Genomic DNA, 25,764 nt, shown 5'->3' with positions numbered 1-25,764 from the left:
TGTTCGCGCTATTCCGAATCGTGAACTCGTCATAATTTTAGGAGATTTTAACGCCAAAGTGGGGTCATCTAATGAAAATATTGAAGGAGTGCTGGGCAAAAATGGACTAGGACAGAGAAATGAGAATGGTGACCGTCTAGTGGAGTTCTGTGTAGAACAACATCTTACAATTACAAACACATTATATCAACATCATCCACGGAGATTATACACATGGCGCAGCCCAGATGGACGAACAAGGAATCAAATAGACTACATCCTAATAAGATCAAGATGGAAATCGTCGTCCATCAACTGTAAAACATATCCTGGCGCAGACTGTGGAAGCGATCATCAACTCTTGGTATTGAACGTTCGACTTCGTTTTAAAGTCCCCAAAAGAAGACCCCAGAGAAAAGTCATGTTTCTAAGTCCATCAAAAATCAATGACTTCCGACAAAACCTAGAAGATGCTCTTTCTTTAGACCAAGTAGATAATGACCCTGAGAGCACTTGGATCTATCTCAAAGATAAGGTAATCGAGGCTGCAAAAGACTGTGAGGCAGCGGTTTCCACTGGCCGTAAGCCATGGATATCCGATAATACGTGGACTGTGATTCAACGCAGAAAAGCACATAAAACTAGATACGGAACAAACGATGAATACAGAGCGTTATCGAGAGAAATCAGAAAACAGTGCCGCAAAGATAAAGCTGATTACATCTCTCAAATATGCAGAGAGATAGAGGAACATGGCTGTCGAAATGAACCGAGTGACTTATTCCAGAAGATCAAACTCCTTACCAGAGAGTTTAAACCTCAAACGTGGTCTGTAATAGATAAGGAAGGTAATTTAAAGACCGATACTGATGAAATATTGGAAACATGGCGAAACTACTGTGGCGAGCTATATAAAAATAACGAGGTATCAGCAGAAAATCAGTGGCCTTCTGACTACCCTAGAGAACCTACTGTCTTACTCGCTGAAGTCAAAGATGCAATTAAATCACTAAAGGGAAATAAATCCCCAGGCATTGATTCAATACCATGTGAAATACTACAGTTACTAGGTGACAAAGGATTACATATCATCCATTCTATCTGTGTCGCTGTTTGGAATTCAGGAAATTTATATCCCACTACACAAAAAAGGAACTACTACCAGATGTGAAAACTACCGCACACTGTCACTAATAACACATGCTAGTAAAATCTTGTTGCATATCATCAAAAACAGATTAAAAACCTATCTACATTACCAAATACCTCAGGAACAAGCGGGGTTTGTAAAGGGTAAAGGTACAAGGGAACAAATCCTGAACCTGAGACAACTCATTGAAAAGTCTAGAGAATTTCAAGTACCTATGATTATATGCTTCGTTGACTACCAAAAGGCATTTGATTGTGTAAGCTGGATAAATCTGTGGTCAATTTTAATAGAAATGGGCGCACCAATGCACCTGGTGACACTTATTAAAAATCTATACCAGTCTAATATAGCGACAGTACGACTAGATCAGAAGTTCTCAAACCAATTCAAGACCGAGAGAGGTGTTAGACAAGGATGCGTGTTGTCACCTGACTTATTTAACATTTATGGTGAACATGTCATGAGGATGGTTTTAGAAGGATGGGCCGGTGGAGTAACAGTAGCTGGTAAGAAAATCTCCAATTTAAGATTTGCTGATGACACTACACTTATAGCAGCAAATGAGCAAGAAATGTTTGATCTTCTGCGAAGAGTTGAGTACGAAAGCAATTCTGCGAAGAGTTGAGTACGAAAGCAATAGAGTTGGTCTGAAAATCAATAAAGCTAAGACAAAAATAATGGTGGTCGACAGATTTGACACTATTCAACTGACTAACATATTACAGGAATACCAGATAGTAAACACCTTTGTCTATCTCGGGTCTAGTATAACTAACGATGGTAACTGTGAAGCAGAAGTTCGGAGACGTATTGGTATGGCAAAAAATGCGATGAGTCGCCTAACTAAAGTTTGGAAAGACAGATCTATCTCTCAAAATATCAAGATGAGACTGGTGAATGCCCTTGTATTCTCAATATTTCTATACGGAGCAGAGACTTGGACTCTTCGCGCATGCGAGCGCCAAAAAATTGATGCCTTTGAGATGTGGTGCTGGAGAAGAATGCTGCGCATACCTTGGACAGCTCATAGGACAAACGTTTCCATTCTAAACCAACTCAATATTAAAAAAAGGCTGTCCACAATATGTCTGCAACGAATTCTGCAATTCTTTGGTCACGTAGTTCGCAGAGGTGACGACAGTTTGGAGAGATTAATTGTTTCTGGAAACGTTCCGGGGAGAAGATCAAGAGGACGATCACCAACTAGATGGTCTGACCAAATAAAGCATTCAGCTGGAAACTCATTCTGCGCAGCTCTTAGAGGAGCTGAAGATAGAGACCAATGGAGAAACATTGTTAGGAATATTGGAAGAAATCACGATCCTCAGTAATGGGGAAACGACAGGAGATATATATATATATATATATATATATATATATATATATATATATATATATATATATATATATATATATATATATATATATATATTTCCGCGGGAGCTATATGTGCTTTCTGTTGTTTTCCGGGTTTGACTCCGCGTTGAATAATTTTGGTTTTGATAAAAACCATTATTTTGACGACGTTTCGGCAAGATCTCACTTGCCACTGTCAAGTCAGGTAGTTCCGCTTCTCGCTGCTGCTTGAAGTAAACTGAATTTTTACTCACGATACCGTCGCTTATGTAGTTGATCCTGATGCTGCTTGCCCTGCGCGAACTCTGGCTCTTGTTATTGGTCCGGTGTAGGTTGCAGTCGTCGGCGGGATGTTACGCGTGGATGTTGCGGCCTGATTTATTTTGGTCTTTTTCTTCAATACCGTTTTCCAAGTTGTAGAAAGCCGTTGCGCATCATCTCTTTGGTTTAAGCCGTTGGGATTTCTTTCAATCTCTATCGATTCTCTGATTTCCCGTTTTCTTTTTATTTCGATGTTAGCTAACATCGTTGTTTGGTTCAGGTTTATTGTGTGTCCTGTATTTGCGACATGTTGAGCCAGGGATGACGTGGTTTCTCCCCTTTCGATAGCATTTCGGTGTTCTTCTCGTCTTACCTGGATTCTTCGGTTGGTCTGTCCAATGTACGACTGTCCACAATCCCCACACGGAATCTCGTATACACCTTGGCTTTCTAACGATATTTTGGTCTTTGGTGTTGGTAAAATAGTTGAGATCTTTCTGTCCGTATTAAATATCGTTTCTATGTTGTGTTTTCTCAGCACTCTCCCTATTTTCTCTGTCGTACCCTTCACATATGGCAGAATGGTTTTGCCGATCGGCTTATTGTCTTCTGTAGGGTCCTTATCTCTTCTTCGAGCATTTTGAGCTTTTTCGATGTTGTATGTTGAGAAGCCGTTTTTTCTTAACGCTGTTTTCACGTTATGCATTTCTTCATTTTGATGTTCTTGGTCTGTCAGTCTTTCGGATCTTGTAATCAAGGTTTTGATGATTGAATGCAATTGTGCAGGATGGTGGTGTGAAGCAGCATTTAGATATCTATCGGTATGTGTCGGTTTCCGATACACTGTATGGCCTATGTGTCCGTCTTGTTTCTTTATTATTAACACATCTAAGAATGGAATTTGATCGTTTTCTTCCAGTTCCATGGTAAACTGAATTTTATGGTGGATATTGTTGATGTGTTCTAAAAAAGCCTTTAGTTTTTCTTCTCCGTGGGTCCAGATAATAAAAGTGTCATCCACGTATCTAAGCCACAGTTTGGGTTTGTATTCAGCTGTTTCTATTGCCCGCTGTTCTATTTCCTTCATAAACAAGTTCGCTATTACTGGTGACAGTGGAGAACCCATCGGTGCTCCCTCAATTTGTTTATATCTTTGTTCCTTATAGATGAAATAAGTGTTATTTAAACAGTGTTTGGTTAGGTTTAGTGTATCCGGTGATATTGGATACTTTTTGCTTATGATGTCCAGTGATTCATCTATAGGAACATTCGTGAAAAGTGAGACAACATCGAAGCTGACTAGCAAATGTCCCGGCTCAAGAGTCACACCTTTTATACGCTCGATGAAGTGGCTCGCGTTCTTGACGTAAGAATCCGCTTCTTCCGCGTATGGTTGCAGCTGTTGGGCCAGAAATTTCGCCAGCGGTTGTAAGGGAGATCCGATGGAACTCACAATTGGTCGCAGTGGTAATCCTGCCTTGTGTACCTTGGGTAGGCCGTAAAATTTTGGGCATCTAGATGACTTCTCTCTAGGTATGAGATGGACCTGTTGTTCTTTATTGATATTTGAGGCTTTGATCTTGGCTTTTGTTATTTTCTCTAGATAGGTTGTCGGGTCTGACGAGATGCTTTGATATGTTGTATCATTTAAGATGTCGTTTATTTCTGTTTCGTAGTCTTGAATATTCATCACTACCGTAGCGTTGCATCGTGCTTCCAGCTGACAAAGGCAACGCTACGGTAGTGATGAATATTCAAGACTACGAAACAAAAATAAACGACATCTTAAATGATACAACATATCAAAGCATCTCGTCAGACCCGACAACCTATCTAGAGAAAATAACAAAAGCCAAGATCAAAGCCTCAAATATCAATAAAGAACAACAGGTCCATCTCATACCTAGAGAGAAGTCATCTAGATGCCCAAAATTTTACGGCCTACCCAAGGTACACAAGGCAGGATTACCACTGCGACCAATTGTGAGTTCCATCGGATCTCCCTTACAACCGCTGGCGAAATTTCTGGCCCAACAGCTGCAACCATACGCGGAAGAAGCGGATTCTTACGTCAAGAACGCGAGCCACTTCATCGAGCGTATAAAAGGTGTGACTCTTGAGCCGGGACATTTGCTAGTCAGCTTCGATGTTGTCTCACTTTTCACGAATGTTCCTATAGATGAATCACTGGACATCATAAGCAAAAAGTATCCAATATCACCGGATACACTAAACCTAACCAAACACTGTTTAAATAACACTTATTTCATCTATAAGGAACAAAGATATAAACAAATTGAGGGAGCACCGATGGGTTCTCCACTGTCACCAGTAATAGCGAACTTGTTTATGAAGGAAATAGAACAGCGGGCAATAGAAACAGCTGAATACAAACCCAAACTGTGGCTTAGATACGTGGATGACACTTTTATTATCTGGACCCACGGAGAAGAAAAGCTAAAGGCTTTTTTAGAACACATCAACAATATCCACCATAAAATTCAGTTTACCATGGAACTGGAAGAAAACGATCAAATTCCATTCTTAGATGTGTTAATAATAAAGAAACAAGACGGACACATAGGCCATACAGTGTATCGGAAACCGACACATACCGATAGATATCTAAATGCTGCTTCACACCACCATCCTGCACAATTGCATTCAGTCATCAAAACCTTGATTACAAGATCCGAAAGACTGACAGACCAAGAACATCAAAATGAAGAAATGCATAACGTGAAAACAGAGTTAAGAAAAAACGGCTTCTCAACATACAACATCGAAAAAGCTCAAAATGCTCGAAGAAGAGATAAGGACCCTACAGAAGACAATAAGCCGATCGGCAAAACCATTCTGCCATATGTGAAGGGTACGACAGAGAAAATAGGGAGAGTGCTGAGAAAACACAACATAGAAACGATATTTAATACGGACAGAAAGATCTCAACTATTTTACCAACACCAAAGACCAAAATATCGTTAGAAAGCCAAGGTGTATACGAGATTCCGTGTGGGGATTGTGGAAAGTCGTACATTGGACAGACCAACCGAAGAATCCAGGTAAGACGAGAAGAACACCGAAATGCTATCGAAAGGGGAGAAACCACGTCATCCCTGGCTCAACATGTCGCAAATACAGGACACACAATAAACCTGAACCAAACAACGATGTTAGCTAACATCGAAATAAAAAGAAAACGGGAAATCAGAGAATCGATAGAAATTGAAAGAAATCCCAACGGCTTAAACCAAAGAGATGATGCGCAACGGCTTCCTACAACTTGGAAAACGGTATTGAAGAAAAAGACCAAAATAAATCAGGCCGCAACATCCACGCGTAACATCCCGCCGACGACTGCAACCTACACCGGACCAATAACAAGAGCCAGAGTTCGCGCAGGGCAAGCAGCATCAGGATCAACTACATAAGCGACGGTATCGTGAGTAAAAATTCAGTTTACTTCAAGCAGCAGCGAGAAGCGGAACTACCTGACTTGACAATGGCAAGTGAGATCTTGCCGAAACGTCGTCAAAATAATGGTTTTTATCAAAACCAAAATTATTCAACGCGGAGTCAAACCCGGAAAACAACAGAAAGCATATATATATATATATATATATATATATATATATATATATATATATATATATATATATATATATATATATATATATATATGTATATATATATATATCTTGTGCATATTTTGTTTTTTATATATATATATATATAAAAAGAAATATAGGATATTGGGTTATGCAGCAAATGAAAAGTGTACTCTTTCAAGTTTCTTTAATCCAAGCTTTCGGTTATGATTATAACCATCATCAGGGTGCTACAATGATATTTTTTCTATGTAAAAGAATATGAAAACATGTATAAATAAATAGTACTTACAAACTTATTGAGGATATTTCAAATGTGATGTCATTGAATTTGAAATATCCTCAATAAGTTTGTAAGTACTATTTATTTATACATGTTTTCATATTCTTTTACATCGAAAAAATATCATTGTAGCACCCTGATGATGGTTATAATCATAACCGAAAGCTTGGATTAAAGAAACTTGAAAGAGTACACTTTTCATTTGCTGCATAACCCAATATCCTAAATTTCTTTCTATTTACTGTCAGCAAAGACTTCTTGTCTTCTTCTATATATATATATATATATATATATATATATATATATATATATATATATATATATATATATATATATATATATATATATATATATATGTTACACTTGAAGTTTCGGCGGGAGCTATATGTGCTTTCTGTTGTTTTCCGGGTTTGACTCCGCGTTGAATAATTTTGGTTTTTTTATCAAAACCAAAATTATTCAACGCGGAGTCAAACCCGGAAAACAACAGAAAGCATATATATATATATATATATATATATATATATATATATATATATATATATATATATATATATATATATATATATATATATATATATTGGGGTATATGGGGTAGATATTTAAAATAATTCAAGCAAATATTTAGTGTAAATGTATATAAAAAAATGAAATCTTTGTAAATTTTATATAGGTACAGAATGCAACAACTTAGCAAAACTATAGTATATTGCAGCTGCACCTAGATCAAAATCAGTAATGTACCTAGATATAAAAAAAAATAAATCCTTCAAAATTTTCCAAACTAAATCAGGTATCACCAAACCGATCAGACCGAAATGTCAACCAATATACCTATTCAAATATTATCCTACTCAAGATTTTCGATTATTATTTTAAATAAATTAAAATAGTACCAATACAGCAATATAAGTGCACTAGTTTATTATTTTTTTCCAAGTAACGTACAAAAGAACAAACATATATCTCTATATAACTCTAAATTATACAACAATCAACCAGATAGATACTTACTAGAAAAGTTTTCAACAAAAGCAACCAAAATAAAAGAAGATAATATATACTGTCTTATTGAGAAGTCGGGTACCACGTTGGCAAGCGTCAATTGTAACGAATGGGTGTTAATTATAACAAATCTGTAGGTGATGTGGAAGAATAGGTATAAGCTTTGAAGGAGTAGCTTAATTGCTTGTTATTGAGCTGGCTAGCTGGATATGTAAGAGACCTTTTATGTGACTCAGGAGAGGATCAGGCCGAATTTGCACACCCGAAATAAGACGATAACTAATAAAGTATTGTAGTGTTCAAGCAAATAAATAAAAAAATAAAAAGGAATGAAAAGAAGAGAACTATTGACCAAGAAGATACTTAGAAGTACGGAAGAGGGCGCCTGGTGAATTTTACTTCACCGAGTGACTTATACTGCTGCCTGCATCTACTTATTAGTTATAGTACTATTACTTTTATCTAGATATGTGAATTTATAGGAAATAAAACATATATTTAGGTACAACTAACCAATTTAATGAAACAAACCTATTACCCCTATATACAATTTTTATACACTAGCTAAACCGGACGTACTAAGCTATAACACTCCTGTTGATAACACAGGTTTTTACAGTATGGGAAAAATATGTAATGAATGGTTTATATATGAAAGTTAATTAATGTAAAAATGTATGTACAGATTTGTTGTTAATGAAGAAGCCAATATTGGCTGACAATATCGTATCTGTTCGGAGGTGATAAACGTAAGTATGATACCTGACAATGAAATAAATGTTTCGATAAGGATTCAAACTTAGATAATGTGCACACTATCTTTACAGATAGTTTATAATCCCCCCTACTATTTTAAAATAAATGAGCTAACCTTGAAATATAAAATTTTTGAAAAATTATTGTATAGTTTAATTATGTTTAAGGAAATGAAGGTATACTATTATTAGGATTATTAAGTTATTGATACAAAAAAAATAGGTAAAAGTGCAAAGATTATTAAAACAAATTACAATCAAATTGACTTATAAAAACCTGTCCGCTCTACCAAGTGACCATGGGTTCTCCAACTCTTTCCAGGGAATGATCAGAGGCCCAAGGAAGGTAGCTTGCGGTGTTCCTCAACCTAGGAGGGAGGTGTATCCTTGTTACCAACTGGAGATACCTCTCAGTACCGGCGAATTCCAAAAAAAAATTCCATAAAAAGACCACGATTCCAATAAAATCAAAAAACTTCCGAATATGTCCCAAAATTTCCCAAAATTATTCTTATTTCTTTTTTTGACTAAATCTTCTATTCTCCAGCGACTAAAAGAAAACAAAAATCTTTCAGTCATATTACTTCTTTTGAGTAACATGAAACACGGTATGTAGGAAGGTATTTATAAAAAGTTTGTAGAAAAAACTTGAAACAAAAAGTTGAATCACTGATGTGTGTAGGTGAAGTATGATTGACCTTGATTTTTTTTCCATCTGAAGACATTTGAAAAACTAAACTATGGTTAAGGATTACTTGTTGCAAAATATGATTGTAAAGTTGGATGTTACAAGAAGGATTTCTTTACAGACGTAAAACTAAAAGTAAAGGAAAATGTCATTAAGTCAGAAATTACTTTGAACTGGAAATATAATTTTAAAGAATCTTTCTCAGTAGAGGACATAAATTTGGTAGTTATAGGGACTATTTAAGACCTGATGGTTACAGAATAACAATTTTCCTAATGTAAGTATGGTATTGAAAATGAGAAAATGGTCATTTTTTCCCTTGGCAAGAACAAAAAATGGCGCTTACCCAATGTTCAGAATCCTCCGATATTGGAACTAAAACAGCACTCTCACCATAATTTATACCATAAAACAAACTTATTTCCAACTTAAATGCATTCCTTTTCAACTAAATAATTATTTTCTAAATAAAATAAAATGGCTAGACACCGGTCGCTGGAAAATCACATCATTTGCAGACGGCTACCGAAGATCAAGTAACCATCCTCTTTCACCTTCTTCCTCTCCTGTCATCCAGGCGGAAATTGTCATTGACACATGAGCCAACGAATAAATGTTAAATTCACTAACCATACTACCAACCAAAATAAATATAATGGGGCTCAAGTTTAGATTACACTCTATGCGAGTGAACGTATACCTGGTTGCATACTTAATAGGTAGCATTTTTTTTATAGAAGTGAATCTTATAGTAGCGATCAGGATACTGATCGTTACAACACCCAAAAAAGTAAAGTTTTGAAAGGTAAATAGTAAAATATCAGTGTAAATTCTCAATTTTTTCATACTATCACATTACATAAACATGCATTTAAAAAATCGCTTTGAAACAAGTAGATGATCTAAACGGGTGTCACTACAGATATAGGGAATTCTGTGTGTTAGAGAGAGAGGTATGTGATGTCACAGCTGATATAGGAAAGTATGTGTGTTAGAGAGAGAAACATGGTATCTCTGCTGCTATTGGTCCGATTTAAACGTACGACGGCTCGTTGGAATGGGCGGGAGATAACGAATACAAAAAAACATGGCGGCATAGTGTCAAAAGGGCGCTTTCCGATGTGACGACGTCCGATGGGGCGCGTTCCGATGTGACGGCGTTCTAGCGCTGATCGATCGGTGCGCGATACCAGATGTGCGATCGGTACCTTAATTTTTCGCGGAACGCGAAGCAGATGCGCGGTCGGTACCTTAAGTTTTTCGCGGATCTCGTAGATACGAAGCGCGCGGTAATTTTGGAATTTAAATAAAACAACAACATAATGCAATTTTTTAAAAGAACTTAAAAGGAACACAGCGGCGCAGCGGTGCGCGATACCAGATGTGCGATCGGTACCTTAATTTTTCGCGGAACGCGAAGCAGATGCGCGGTCGGTACCTTAAGTTTTTCGCGGATCTCGTAGATACGAAGCGCGCGGCTGGTAATTTTGGAATTTAAATAAAATAAAAAAACATAATGCAATTTTTTATTAAAAGAACTAAAAAGGAACACAGCACGTCAACGCGTCACGTAAAAACGTCACATCAAAACGTCACGTAGGCTTGTGAAATGTCACGTGAAAACGTCACGTCAAAGCACGTCACGTAAAACGTCACGTCAAAGCACGTGAAAACGTCACGTCAAAGCACGTCACGTAAAACGTCACGTCAAAGCACGTCACGTAAAACGTCACGTCAAAGCACGTAAAAACGTCACGTCAAAACGTCACGTGGGCTCGTGAAATGTCGCGTAGGCCTTATTGTCATGGTTGAATCATCATGTAATATAAGACTTGATCAATAAATAAGGCGTTTAAATAAAAAACCCATAACTTTAAAAAATATTTATTTTGTACACAGAAAAATTACATTGGCATTATTTTATTGACAAACCAGTCACGCAGGCGATTCACATTTGTTTCTGCACATGAAAATAATCCAGCGGCATGACATGGGGGGTTTGCAGTAAAACCAAGATTTCCAGCAGCACGAGGCGTACCATCGAACTTGCAAACATCAATAATATGAGGAAAAATTCCAAAAACGTGGCGTTTCTTATCCAAATATTCTGCTTTTTGTTTCCCTCGAACGTAGATACAGTCAGCTGTATATAACAACTCGGTTTGCAGTATCTTATTTATTTCAGATAGTTCAACTTCTCCATCAGAGTACCGGATGCCTAGCAGATTCTTCTCCACGTATGATGCGGTCTTCTTATCCACATTACTTAGCGCATTGAATGGTTTCGGAGGCAAAAAGATGTAATGACTTCGTTTATAACCTATTTCAATGGAAAGTTCTTTAGGAACAAACCACCCATCCACAACGAATCCCTGAATATCTACGAATGCTATTCTCATGATGATTGCTCGTGTACTACTGACACCTCATGCATCTAATTTAGACTTTTTACAATTTCGGTGAGAGGGAAGTACTCCATTACACAGTCGTGAATAATAATACAATAGGCCTTGGTATTGTCGGGAAAACCGTTATTCGCTTCAATATCGAGTTTTACGTCAACGGTGGATGCTTTCATGCTTTCTTCTTGTTTCGAACAATCGATAACGAACAATGCACGATTCTTAAAAGCTGAGAAATCGAGTAGAGGTCGTTTTTGTTGGGAATGTATGTAGCTAGGATAAAATTCGGTATAGTTAAAATAGGCTTCATTGTAATCGGTTTTGCTAAAATCCAATTGCATTCTCTCGTTTGGCCAGTATTCTCCATTTAACGATAATCTAATACTTTGGATGTTGACATTGTCAAATAAAGTAGGATCAGCTGTAATCTTGTCGCGTTTGTTGGTTTGAAAGAAAACAATAACATAACGAGGTCTTTCAACTGATGTGCTAGTTTTAACAGCCCAAACTTCACGCCTGGCACCTCTCGTAATAGCAGGTAATTCATGTAATTCCCACTTTCTAAACGGAATAACTATAGGTTGATCTTGTTGAATAGATTTCATGAGTTCCAATTTAATATCATCATTGGGGAATATGTGCTTCACTCTAAGCTCAATATTGGTAATGTTAATCTTAGCGGTTGTAACAGTTGTAGTTTTGTCAGCGTTTTGTTTTTCTGTAATAACTATGCAATCGTTATCATTTCGAGCTCGAACTAGTCTTATTGTTTGACGACCACACGTAATCAATGGATAATCATTAAAAATGTTGAAAACATGCTTAAGAGGCATCTGTATGCTGAATGAATGATCTGCAGCGTTTAGAATTGGATCCTTAGGGTAATTCCATCCAGCCATAACCATATAATTAGAATCTTCTTGCGTATAACATGTCATGGCACGTACAGCACTTACGATGCCAGGATCCCGCACTGTTTCCATCTCCCTTGCGCTTTCGCTGTACGTACACGAATCGAAAAGGAAGGCACCCACATTATTTGCTAGTTTGACGCCACCATTTCCAGTTATTTCGAGTGATCCTTTAATGCATAACAAGGTTTCGCTCATTGCAAAAAACGAGTCAACTTGATTAATGCTAAATTCGACAATATCATTGCAGTTGAATGATTTGATGAATGGTGCATAAGTTCGGTATTCAGCCTTTCGAATCGATTCATCAAATATTGGCTTACGATAAATATCAAATATTGGAGGCATTGTGATGTTGTTTGAACGCGCTCTCTTTCCATACATTGTAGTCATTTTTTCAGTTTAAAACTCAACGTTTGTAAAAACAATTTGTTTGCGGACGTAAGATGTTGCTGCTTAGATGGTTGCACAACTAATGGTGTTCTGTAGGCAGATTGTTTAAGATATTGCTGCTGAGATGGTTGCACAACTAATGGCGTTCTCTGGGTAGATTGTTCTATTACTAATCCCATCTGCTTTTTGATCTAAGTTCCAGCACCAATGTGCTCTCTTCTCCTCTAAAGTTCACAGGTCGTCCTTCTTGATCGACAGCCAACACAGTGATATTGGTAATTTCACGCTGTGGCACAACAGGTAAATACAACAAATTGTGAGGGGTTTCGTCAATTGCGTACCCAGGATTTGATTGTATGACAAATTCGTAGAGCGTGTGAGCAGGTCTGTTACCGTCAAAGGCTCCGGTACTAATGTTGCATTCAAAGCGTATGCTAGATACTTTAATAATCCTAACAGGTAGATCTGAAGAATGTGTCTGTCTAGGATTTAGTATTACGGGAGAAAACCCTAATATTGTACCAAGACTGTCATTTGGTTGAAATGAAATTTTAAATTGACTGAAGATTTCGCACTGCAACGTATTGTGGTTAGGTTTTAGACTAAATATCATGTCAGGTTTAGATGTATTGGCAGCCCCCAATTTCTTTTGTATGTATTCCTCAATATCGATAATTTCATAACATCCATCGGGGAAATCAAAATGTTGCACTCGGTTATTGACATCGTAGTAATAAAACTTGCAATTTTCGATGTTTGGTATACTGTTGTAAGAATGGAAAAATCGAAGAGCTATTTCGTAATCTTTTTTCGGATCTAATACGATCGGTGTGGGAGGTTGAAACGAGAATATGTTATTCGTGCTGTTTACTCTCAACAACTGCGACATGATGACTGATTCAGGTCAAGAGATTAATAGGTTTATATACAGTAAAAAAACAAATTTATTCACATTTTTTTTATTTGTTCTAAAGCAAGTTTACATAAATGACAAGATGCTTGAGAACCGGGTGGGCCATCACAATGAGTCCTCCAATCAGGTCTGTTGTAATGCACGAAGCAGGGAAGTAGTATCTGCAGGTTAAATTCTTGTCGATATTCCCCAGGCAATTTATGCCATATATATAACAATTCTATAGGTTCTACAGTTCGTATAATATAATCTAGCGGTATTAATTTTAGTTCTTCTTCACTGAATCCTTCAAAACGTTTTTTGTGAAACATATGGTCCAGAAGCAGTTCCATGCCTTTAATATGCTCCATTATATAAAAACTTTAGGCATAAATGTCCACAAATGATTTGATTGTAGGTTTGATACTGATGGTTATTATAGAAAATTTTTGTATGTGTACCTAGATATTTAACAAGTTCTTTGGTCGGCTTCAAATTACCAAATGAATCGAAATACTCTACGTCGTTGTTTATCTTTCTATATGCTACCCAATGTGTTCCGCTGTGTGATGATGCATCTAGATTAACTATTGCGCATTCACGTTTTCGAGGACCGTGTCTAGGCAGAGTGTCATTCATGAAAACACCTCGAAAATGTGGGATTTTAAGTGTTTTCGCGTAATGCGCAATCTCTAAGTCGTACAGCGGACGATTGGGTAGCTTTATTGGAAGTTTTTTTTCAGATACAAACCGAATCCGCCTCTTGGTTTCTTACGCAAGTACAGACCTGAGCCGATGTGTTCCATCGCCTTATTATGGCGCATATCCTCTTCCAATTTCTTTTGGGCGTTCTTTGCGTCAACCACAGTCTTCGCCACCCCTGCTGCACCACCGGCTAAAGCCCCCAATGCAGAAAGACCTGCAAATAGGGGTATGAGGGGTAGGAAACCTCCAGATTTTAGTGGCAACACTCGTGGAAGATCAACTGTTTTTCGTCCACCAAGTTTTTTAATTACCGATTTTGCTATTCGTACAGCTGTCAAAGCAGTATCTCTTAACGATGCTCCTCTCTTCATGGACTTTGCAATTTTAGGTACCACATCCCGATTGAAAGAATAACGTCCCTTTCTTCCACGACGACGAGGACATCCCATTCCCAACTTTCTTTTCGTTTTCATTCCACCGGTTACAAGTAAAGCAGCACTTTTTTCGCCAAAGCTAGCGTCCTTAGACTTGAATCGCTCCCAAGCCCTATCTTCCAATTCTTTATCGGCCTTGTGACGTTCTTCGAGAGATGTATGATGCGAATAAGCGATATCGTGTTGTTTACAAGCTGCGTCTAAAGGATTAATTCCCGGATCTCCGCGTGCAAGACGTTTTTTTAGTTTTGTTCCAGGTCCACAATACTGATAACCAGGAATATGAAGCTCAACTGGAAGTTTATTAATTAGAGAGTTCAAAAGACCTTCCCCTTTGAACACCAACATTGGACTGATGGTCATGCATTTGGTGACATTGGTAATATATTGTTCATATTTTTACTATGTTTAACACACGATGAGAGTCATTCAACAAGAGCAGACGTTACCAATTGATAATCTAGATATTGTACAGAAAGCAACCAACAGTAAACATGGAAAATTATTACCAAACTCATTCAGAGCCATTATTTGTGGTCCAAGTGGATGTGGAAAAACTAACGCCATGCTATCACTTTTATTTAGTCCAAATGGCGTCAAGTTTAAAAATGTCTATGTTTATTCAAAATCCCTCTTTCAACCGAAATACCAACTATTGCGAGATGCATTAGCGCAAGTCAAAGGTGTAGGGTATTTTCCATTTAAAGACAATGAAGAAATTATTGATCCCAACAAAGCTCAACCAAACTCTGTGTTTTTATTTGACGATGTCGCATGTGATGGCCAACACAAGATTCGTGAGTATTATTCCATGTGCAGACATAAAGATATCGATGCGGCTTACTTATGCCAAACATATTCAAAAATACCTAAGCAGCTAATAAGAGACAATTGTAACATGATTGTGCTGTTCAAGCAAGACGAGATAAATTTGAAACATATATTTGATGAACACGTATCGCCAGACATGTCATTTGATGAATTTAAAAAAATGTGTTCAGAATGTTGGAGAGATAGGTATGGTACTGTGGTAATTATGAAAGATTTTGCTCTCAACAATGGACGATATCGCAAAGGATTTGATAAATATATAAAATTGTAAGGTGTTTGTTTAGTCGCCAGCAAAATGCCAGATGATACGGTCGCCATTGCCCTTCGCAAGAAGAAAGTTACCGAATTGGCTAGATCAATTCGCAAAAAATATTTGGCATTGAAGTTAGGTAGAACAGATCAAGATGAGTCACTAAATAAACTTTTTAAACCAATCTCGAAGCCTCTCAAGGATATTGCTCAATCATCAAAAACGTTACATCATACTATCACTAACAAGTTTGGACATGTTAAAAAAGAAGAGGTGAAAAAGGAGGAGGATGAGGATGTATTTCTTGATGCACCCGAGGCATCTGATGAAAACATTCAAGAGCCAATCTCCGGTTCTAACGAGATTCCGATGGACGCCACAGACGAATATATCGACCACTATCCTCCAATAAGTCACAAGTACATAAAAGAATATTTGATAAAAGACGATAAAATCGATAAAAACTATGGTCCATTTTACGATAGTATTAGTGGCTGGATATTGGGAAAACGTCGAATAAACTTTGACAAAGACAATGGAGACATAGTAATAATTCGAGAACGGGATTTTGAAGAACGTAGGTTAAGTGGTACGCCAGGCCTATATCACCTTTTATTTTATGCCAACCCAAACCCAGAACAGTATAATGATGAGGATTTACAAAAGTATAAAACACTGCTGATTAACACAGAGATTCATCTGGATACCTTAGGACGCCTTAAAGGTTCCAGCGGAGAAAAATATCATTCTATTATTAAACCTCTATTCAAACCATCTGATGCAACAATGAAAAAGCATGCAACTCGATCACAAAAAGAACTCGACCACAGAACGAAAACAGCTCGGTCAGCATCTTCATCTACGGTCAAAGGAACGGGGTTGGATGACTCTCGTTTAACATACAACGCTGCACCCTTAGAGTATATTTATTGGGATGACGTCAATGAGTTAGTTGATCGTCTTAAACTCTTGGTGGCTTCGAAAGACGCCGGCAACACATCTCACGACAACGAAATCGTGGCTATCATCAATGAACTAAAAGAAGCCAATATAATAGAGTAACTGAGAATGATGGCATCATTTCCATTATGAGTGTCGACAAATTCGGTCATCACTCTCGTAACAGTATCACCCAAAAGGCAGTACGAGTTACATTTCCACATACTCCTGCCGGAAACATTAATGCCGAAAATGTGAAAATTTGTAATGTTAAGGACCCATCAGAATATAGTGATGCTGCAACGAAAAAATACGTTGATAATCTAATAAATGAGATGCGTAGCGTATACTTTCCAATAATTAAAGCCCATGATGCGATATTAGATCAAAAATCCATTAATATAAAAGATTTAACAATCGGACTAAACGAAGTAAGAAAAGAAGTTCCACTGCTCGAGCAAAAGCTACAAAAAATAATCGCAGATGCTATGAATACACTAAAAAAGGATACGGAGAACAATATAAATAAGTTGTTGCAACAAAAAACTAATGATATACAGGATTTAGCCGTCGGACTAAACGAAGTACAAAAAGAAATTCATAAAACCACAGTTCCACATTTAGCGATCGAACTAAATCAAGTAAGAGAAGAGCTTCATAAAACCACAGTTCCACTTCTCGAGCAAAAATTGAAAAAAATAATCAAAGATGATGTGAATACACTAAAAAAGGATGCGGATAAAAGCATAAAAGAAGCTGCAGAAACACTTGCAAACCATACGATGCACGATATGAAGATGGAACAGAGGTTAAAACAAGTGGAGCAAACATTACAGGATATAGTACGTAATATTGATCTATTGCGCACACATGTTGTAGATGTAGATGCTGGTCGTTAATAAGAAAATGTCTACAGAAAAGGAACAGGTGGTGAACGAATTGCATAAACCAGCACGAAAAATCTATCCTCGTCGACGAACAATAATCAAAGGAATCGATGACTTGTGGCAAATGGATTTGGCCGAAATGCGTCCTTACGCACACCAAAATAAAAATTTTAAACTAATACTAGTCGTAATTGATTGTTTTTCAAAATATGTTTGGACACGCCCTCTAAAGACCAAGACTGGCGAGGAAATTACTCAAGCATTTTCGGATATTCTCGCCCATACTCGACGACTTCCGAAGAACCTCCAATCCGATCAGGGAACAGAATTTTATAACAGAAAATTTCAAAATTTAATGAAAAAACACGAAATTAATCATTACAGCACCTACACGATTAAAAAAGCCGCCATTTGTGAAAGAGTCATTAGAACGTTAAAAGCAAAGTTGTACAAGTATTTCAGTTTACATGGATCATACAAATGGTTAGAAGCTCTACCTGTAATTACCGAGGAATACAACAATACAAGGCACAGTAAAACGGGATACACACCATCTCAGGTCAACAAATCCAACGAAAAAGCTATTTTAAACAAGAGTTATAGTCATTTAAAAATTGCTGGTCCAAGAAAATATAAAATTGGTGACATTGTGCGTGTCTCAAAGACAAAACATTTATTTGAAAAGGCCTACACGCCCAATTGGACGACGGAATTATTTAAAATTGTAAAAGTTAAGATAACAAATCCTATAACGTATTTGCTTGAAGACATGCAAGGTATACCGATTAGCGGGGGGTTTTACGAAGAAGAATTACAGAAAACATTAAACCCTGACATTTACTTGGTTGAAAAAGTACTTAGACGAAAAGGCAATAAGATGTATGTGAAATGGCTCGGTATGGACAGCAAACATAACAGCTGGATTAACGTTAATGACGTAGTTTAGGAGGATCTATCTTTTAATCCGCCGCGTAGCAATACATTTTTTGCAAAGAGGTTGTTTTTACCACAAGGAGTAGGGGAATATAAAAGAACTCATGCTTCAGTATCAATGTCAGTACAAGTGAACATGAGCTCTCAAGATAGTGGGTATTCTTCAGGTGGCTCTCAAGATAGTGGGTATTCCTCAGGTGGTTGTGAATTTAGCATCGATATGCCTAGCAACGAAGACTATAATCAAGAATTAGATAGAGCTTTGGAAAATTATGAGGCTGCCGCCAAATCAGAAGTTTTCTACCTGCTTGCAACAAAATACACGTTATCGGGCTATGAAGTACAATGTGGTATAAGCCCTGCAAGATCATTTTCGCCTGCAGTGATTTTATCTCAGCAATATAAACCAACCAGAATATCACTCAGCGCATACGAATGGTATTCCTTTATTTCAATCATTACACAACAACTAATTGATTTTTTCCAATCAACTGATGGCCTCATGCACCCAACTTTTCCATGCGAAGAATACTGCACTGTTACCCCGATAGTTTACGATGATTGTAAATTCATTATTGTTAAGAAGCATGGTGTGGAGTACTATATGGATGAAGAAGAAGTGAAGCAAATTGTTGAACTTAACACTAGTGTGCTATCGCCTCGTATGCAGTTGTTAGAAAATTTGAACTTTTGTGAATATTATTATAATGTTTTAGATTTTTGTAAAAATGCTGCAGATAGTTTAAACCCCTTGCAAATATTGTATGCTTTTTGTTCTATAATGTCAGATGATATGACAAACAATGCTCTTAGGGAGTTCATTTATTTTTATAAAATTAGGGTAATTAATGATTTGAATAAATAAAAAAAAAATACCAATTTAGAGTTTTTATTTTACCATAATATATATATTACACACTATTTTACAATATATATACAAGAAAGAGAGAGATAGCAAGTGGATATTGTTATGCGTTTAGTACAAAAGAGAGATAGTAGCTTATGAACATAATTCGTCTCAAAAATCAATTTTTAAATATTTGCAATTTGTAGTTTTAATTCTCTTAGACAATTTACTTAGGATTGTATTCGCTATTTTTTGTAAATTGGGGGGAATCCATAGGGAGCCCCGCATCTTCGACACCCGCATGACATCACTTTTTCACAGTTCTTCACAATTTGTAGTTTTAATTCTCTTATACAATTTACGTTTAAACTGAATCGTATTTGCTTGGGAATCTTAAAATTCGCGGTACATCCTTGCTTGCTGTACCATCGTTCAATACCAATCACATCTTGAGGGAGAGGATGTTGCTCTCCACTTGGAAGCGTAAATGTCTTTGTATTAGCATCAACTACATCCCAATAAATTTTATTGGCTGCTATTTGTTGCAGATTAGCGGGAGTCCATAGGTCTGGTGTAACACATCTGTGAGACATTTCAACGTTCTTCTGCAATAAAAATCTATTCTAAAATACTGTAATGTCCCAATGGTAGGGTTCTAAAACTATTTGGAATTAAATATCTTTTATCGTCATAAGGACTTAGCGCAATTTTTGTTTGTTCTATACTATAGACGTTATGGCTATATGACCGAATGGAGTGTTGAGTAGCAGTTTGTTCCTTAAAAAAGAATCAATATTACTGCCTACTTCAGACTTCTGGTTCAGAATCATCAAACCTGTTATTTCTAGGCATTTCATGTAATGCATTAACGCAAGACTCGTAATCTTTTAAATCGAATAAAACTTGAGTAAAGCAACTATTGCACCAATAATATGGTTGCTGATATACGCATTCAACGATATCATCAGCATCATAAACTTCGTGAGTATGGTCGTAACGCACCAGTAAAAATTTATTTAAGGTCTCATGAGCATTTTTGAATGCAAAAAAACATGATTTACATACGTTTAGGCGATGCTGCTTAAGATAATATCCATTAGCCCATACACAATAACTGGAGTGTTCATCTTCAAATATACTCCCCCAATCTGACTTTCCTAATACGACATTTCTTAAATGTGACGGTATGTGTTTAGAGCAAGCAATAAATTCTATTCCTTTATATGAAGGAATAGGATCATTTTTAGCACTGCTTATCATCGTTTCCCATTTATATAAAGGAAATTTTTTTAATATTATTTTTGTTAATGTCCACGGCAAGGGGGACTGCTCGATGAAATATGATGCTGATACTGTTGTTTCACAGATTTTTTTGATAGACAGGTCGGTCAATGATGGAACATTCATCTACAAAAAAAAATCTATTCTAAAATACTGTAATGTCCCAATGGTAGGGTTCTAAAACTATTTGGAATTAAATATCTTTTATCGTCATAAGGACTTAGCGCAATTTTTGTTTGTTCTATACTATAGACGTTATGGCTATATGACCGAATGGAGCGTTGAGTAGCAGTTTGTTCCTTAAAATCATTTAAACAGTTTACATAATCATCGAATTTTATAACATTTTTTACTATATTATATTTAGTCCCTTTTGCTTTTTTAGTGATTCGACCAGATTGAACTTTAAAAGTATACATTTTTGATCGTAATCCCACAAATTTTGTCATAATTTCTCCTTTATTTTCATCTTTCATTACTCCTAAAACTTTTTTATTTACGCGAGGAATATTATAGATATTATCTACAGCGTAATCGGATGTATCAAATTTTGATAGATCTTGTTTTATTACTTCCTCATATGCATCATGACAGTACAGTTCATAAATAAAGCTATCGGTATCCATATACATTAAATTACATTTATCTGCGCCCAATTTTGGAAGCATATAGTCGTAATGAAATTGGTACATACATAATTTTGATATATCTAAAACAGTCATGCCAATGTATAAGGGTTTATTAAAAACTAGATCTGATTTAATCAGTTCTATAGCTACTAAATTTTCATTAAATATCTTTCTGCTATGAAACCTGGCACTAGAAATTAAATTTTTAGCACCATATCGCCCATTCCATGATCTGACTAGTTTTACTATTCTATGTTTCCTTATATTCTCCATAGTCTTTCCAAATACACTATTATTGGCCAATTTGTATAAATTTCTTCCAAAATCGTTCGTAGCTGCAGCTCTAAGTCGAGTATTTAATTCTATGTAGGGTCGCAGCCACGCAGACTGCTTAAATTTCAAAATTTTATGAATCTTTTTTAAAACTAACCCATTAGCCAGCATTTGTTTTAAATTTCTATAATGAACGATATATTCTTTTTTATTATAAAGTGTTGTCATTAGTTTAGTATGATTTGAACCCAAAGCTTTGCGGTGTTCGGCAGCGAATGGAAAATCTGAGTGCAGATCATGTAATTGGCGAGGATAGTCCAAGTCAACTTGTAACATGTACCCTACGGGAGAGTCATCAGGTACAGACATAACATCAATGTCTTTGGCATCCATCCATTCGAACCCTCCGTAGGGTAAGGGTTCTCCCATAGCCCACCCATATAAATTATTGACATCAAAATACATTAAGTATTTTGAGGGCTGTGCGGGGTCATAATTAGACATGTACTTATTATTGGCCTCCGACATTCTACCGCTACATACTGAAATTCCTCCACGAATTGCTTTCTCCATAAATAGTATCATGTCAACGTCACGCAATAACTCTAGGTTACACCCCACGTATTTCAACATACAATCCCAAGAATAACCGGGCATTGTGTAGTACCAGGCTGGATCTAACCCATAAGTTATAAAACATTTTTTGCGGAAAGTTTCAAAAACATCTGCTAAAAGCACAATATCGGTTTTTAAGTACAAATCTGAATATTGACCTAAATTTTCAATGTTAAAGGTATCCCAAACTATTTTAGCATGAGCATACTTCTCATCTGTAAGATTCGTATCGTTTAGCTTATTATAAAATGCCTCTATTGGAGGTAAATCGGTAATGTTTAATTTTTCCCAAGAATCAATAAAATCATAGCAAAATACCCCTTTTTTAGTTATTAATTTAAATTCATCGTCACTTAACCTGCTAAATTCTCGCTTGCAAATTTTAAAGTCATTTTTATTTAATGTTGAGACCAATTCATCTAAAGAGGCTCCTAAAAATCTTAATGAATCAATAAATCGAAATTTTATATTAGTAACAGCATCGTTAAGTGTAAATGAAATGTATTTTTCTTTATTGACTGGAAGTAGACTAATATCTCCTTTTTTGCTTAACTCTGAAATTATAAAATGACTGTCGTAGCCACTCATATTGTGAAAAATAACTGGGACGACAAACAATTTTTTGAAATTTAAATTACAGGCTTGGTGGGCGAAATTTCTGAACTCCCCCGTAAAATGGTCGTGGTCTTTAACAATGATATCTGTAGGAGAAAAACATTTTTCGCATATGTGACACCTTGTGGCTTTACTGGTACTCGGGTTTTCCTGCATTGGTATAATTTTCTTAATTTTCGAATGAATACTTTGAGCTAAATTTGGTAATTCATTAGCAAACCACTCCATGCAGTCAATGCCTCTATAACTCTTAAAAAAAGACAACTTTTCATCATAGCTACATTTTACATAGTATCCAGCACTATACGGAATATGTTTTTGATATTTTTTAGTACAACAGGATGTTTGGAGGTCTGTAACTTTTTCTAACATGCACTCAAAATCTGCATATATGACAAATGGCGTTGTTTGTTTATAAGTATAATTTTTAAAACTAACAGCATCATATTTAGGAAAAGACATTTTACAATTATTCATATCTGCACACATTTTTTCATGTTCCGACAATTTCCCTTCAGTTGAAAAATAATTTAAGCATCTATTGCAAAGAAATAATTTGGCCTTTCTTTTATTTAATTGACCAGCAACTAATTTAGACATATCCGTAATGTGGCAGTAGTGGTACTTAATTTCTGAATTATCATTATCCACTGGAGGTGCTTCATAATCGTTTAATTTAGGAAAATAGTGATTCTGAATTAAAAGAAGATTTACATGTTTGGCAACGACTGTTTTAGTTAATCTAGCTGGATATACTGTGAAAAATGACTTTTCATTATTTTCTATTAATTCTAAAGCAAATACATTGACTGATATATTATTTAATTTTTCAAATTTTGAAATTTGATGTAACGGCATTGGTGCCTCTAGGTCTTCTGTTTTTAGTACTGTACTGTACCATGGGTATGAGGATGGGAGTTCTTTATGTGCTTTAGCTGGATAGAGGGCACTAACTATTGCCCAATAAAAACATGCTTGATCAGAATTTTTTACATTAATACAAGCACGCTTTTTTTGAATACTCTCAGGAAGTTTAATATACGAGGAACCATTTCCAATTTCATATCGATTAATATTTACTTCTAAAGATACAATTCTATTTAATGCAAAACCGGAGTCCCTTTCCTGAAACTCGGATAATTTAAGATTTATTTTATCTTTAACATTCTCAAAAAACCACCGCTCTGTATCGGTAGATACGTCTAGTACAGCATTTTTTGTATTAAAATATTTAAAATTTACAATTTCCTCCTCCCCCGATTTTTTAATAAATTCTCCACAAAAACAAACATTAACTTTAACAACTTTATCTGCTTTTAAAATTTTTCTGATTTTATTTTTAAAAATAATATAACAATCATTTAGGAAATGTGCTAAGTCCTTATGCCATAAATTAACTATAACTCCAGTTTTAATTCGACTTTTAAACGCGGAAACTACATTTTCCCATTTAACTCTATGTTTTAGTTTGTTGTCTAGCCCCATACCGACATGTCTATTGAAAATAATCTGTTTAAAATGTTTAAAATGTCCTACATGCGTTTGCAGTTTTCTAATTGTACCTATAGGCAAAGTGCGTTTTTTTATTACTTTATTACAAGTTTTGATTTGTTTCGTTAAGCGTTTCACCCAAATTTCTTTGTCTTTAGCTGTGAATTTATCAAAAACTATCTTTCTGATTCTTTTGATGAATAACAGTAAATTTTTACATTGTTTAACAATATCCATATTGCTTACCTCTCTCTTTCAGTATTTTCGCTTAGATAATTTTAAATGATGTCATGGGCTGGTACTGTTGGCCGCAGTCCACCAGGCCGTGATAAACTATCGAATACTTCCCGCTCGAAAACTCCTCAATGACGGGGCTGTAGGTATCTGTGACTCTAGGCGGTAGAAACACCACCTCTTCCCCCAAATCTAACAGAACAGCTTGCCCAAACTTTGTCTTCACAATTTTGGCTCCCGTAATGGGTACTGGAATGTCGATCGGTAATTCTTTGAGTTTCTTCACGGGTTTCCTCGCTACGACAGATGAGGCATTAATTTTTGATAAATCCATCTGAAATGAAGGAGTGATATAAATAACCAAGCAAAAAACATTGAGTTGTATTCAAAATCAAAACACGAAAAGATTTAACAAAGAATAATTACGAAGAATGACGAATAATTGACATTCAGCATGCTAACATTAAGTCTTTTTTGTTTGTAGACAATCAGATGTCGAAATAATAACTATCATCTGGAATAAAGGGATAAATAGCAGAGTAGAAAACATTAATTAAAAAAATCAAAGAAAAACAGAACAGATTTAACAAAGAATAATTACGAGAAAATAAAAAAGAATAATTGCCATGCTGGCATGAGTTCTTGTAGACAATCAGGTGCTAAAATAATAAATCTCATCTGGAATAAAGGAATTTTATAAATAGCTAACCAAAAAACCGAACAGATTTAACAACGAATAATTACGAGAAAATAAAAAAATAATTGTCATGCTAGCATGTCTTTTTTGTAGACAATCAGGTGCTAAAATAATAAATCTCATCTGAAATGAAGGAATTTTATAAATAGCTGACCAAAAACTTGAAAAAACCGAACAGATTTAACAAAGAATAATTACGAGAAAATAAAAAATAATTGTCATGCTGACATGAGGTCTTGTAGACAATCAGGTGCTAAAATAATATATAAATAGCTAACCAAAAACTTGAAAAACCGAAAAGATTTTAACAACGAATAATTACGAGAAAATAAAAAATAAATGTCATTCAAAATGTCGACAATTAGATAATTATTTAATGTCGAAATAATAAATCTCAGCTGGAATGAAGAGATTTTATA

General features: G+C 35.8%; 2 protein-coding genes across 2 annotated transcripts in view; one reads left to right on the top strand and one right to left on the bottom strand.

Annotated features, from left to right (window-relative positions):
- LOC114342541 (uncharacterized) overlaps positions 1–25,764 on the top strand; it is a 379,450-nt gene that overhangs the window by 230,865 nt on the left and 122,821 nt on the right. The gene's annotated exons all lie outside the window — the stretch shown is intronic.
- Positions 19,537–24,800, bottom strand: LOC126878740 (uncharacterized). Its single transcript, XM_050641609.1, has 2 exons — positions 24,661–24,800; positions 19,537–20,917 (listed from the first exon to the last, which is right to left on the bottom strand). Exon 2 carries the CDS (start codon positions 20,915–20,917, stop codon positions 20,318–20,320), a length of 600 nt encoding a protein of 199 aa, XP_050497566.1. The 5' UTR covers positions 24,661–24,800; the 3' UTR covers positions 19,537–20,317.

This window comes from Diabrotica virgifera, chromosome 10 (genome assembly GCF_917563875.1).
Source record: "Diabrotica virgifera virgifera chromosome 10, PGI_DIABVI_V3a".
Taxonomy (NCBI): domain Eukaryota; kingdom Metazoa; phylum Arthropoda; class Insecta; order Coleoptera; family Chrysomelidae; genus Diabrotica; species Diabrotica virgifera.
The sequence above is the reverse complement of the archived record's forward strand: the minus strand, read 5'-3'. Positions and strand labels throughout refer to the sequence as shown.

Excerpts from the sequence above, each read along its gene's own strand:
- LOC126878740 (XM_050641609.1), bottom strand. The coding sequence starts at position 20,917 with ATGAATGTTCCATCATTGACCGACCTGTCTATCAAAAAAATCTGTGAA.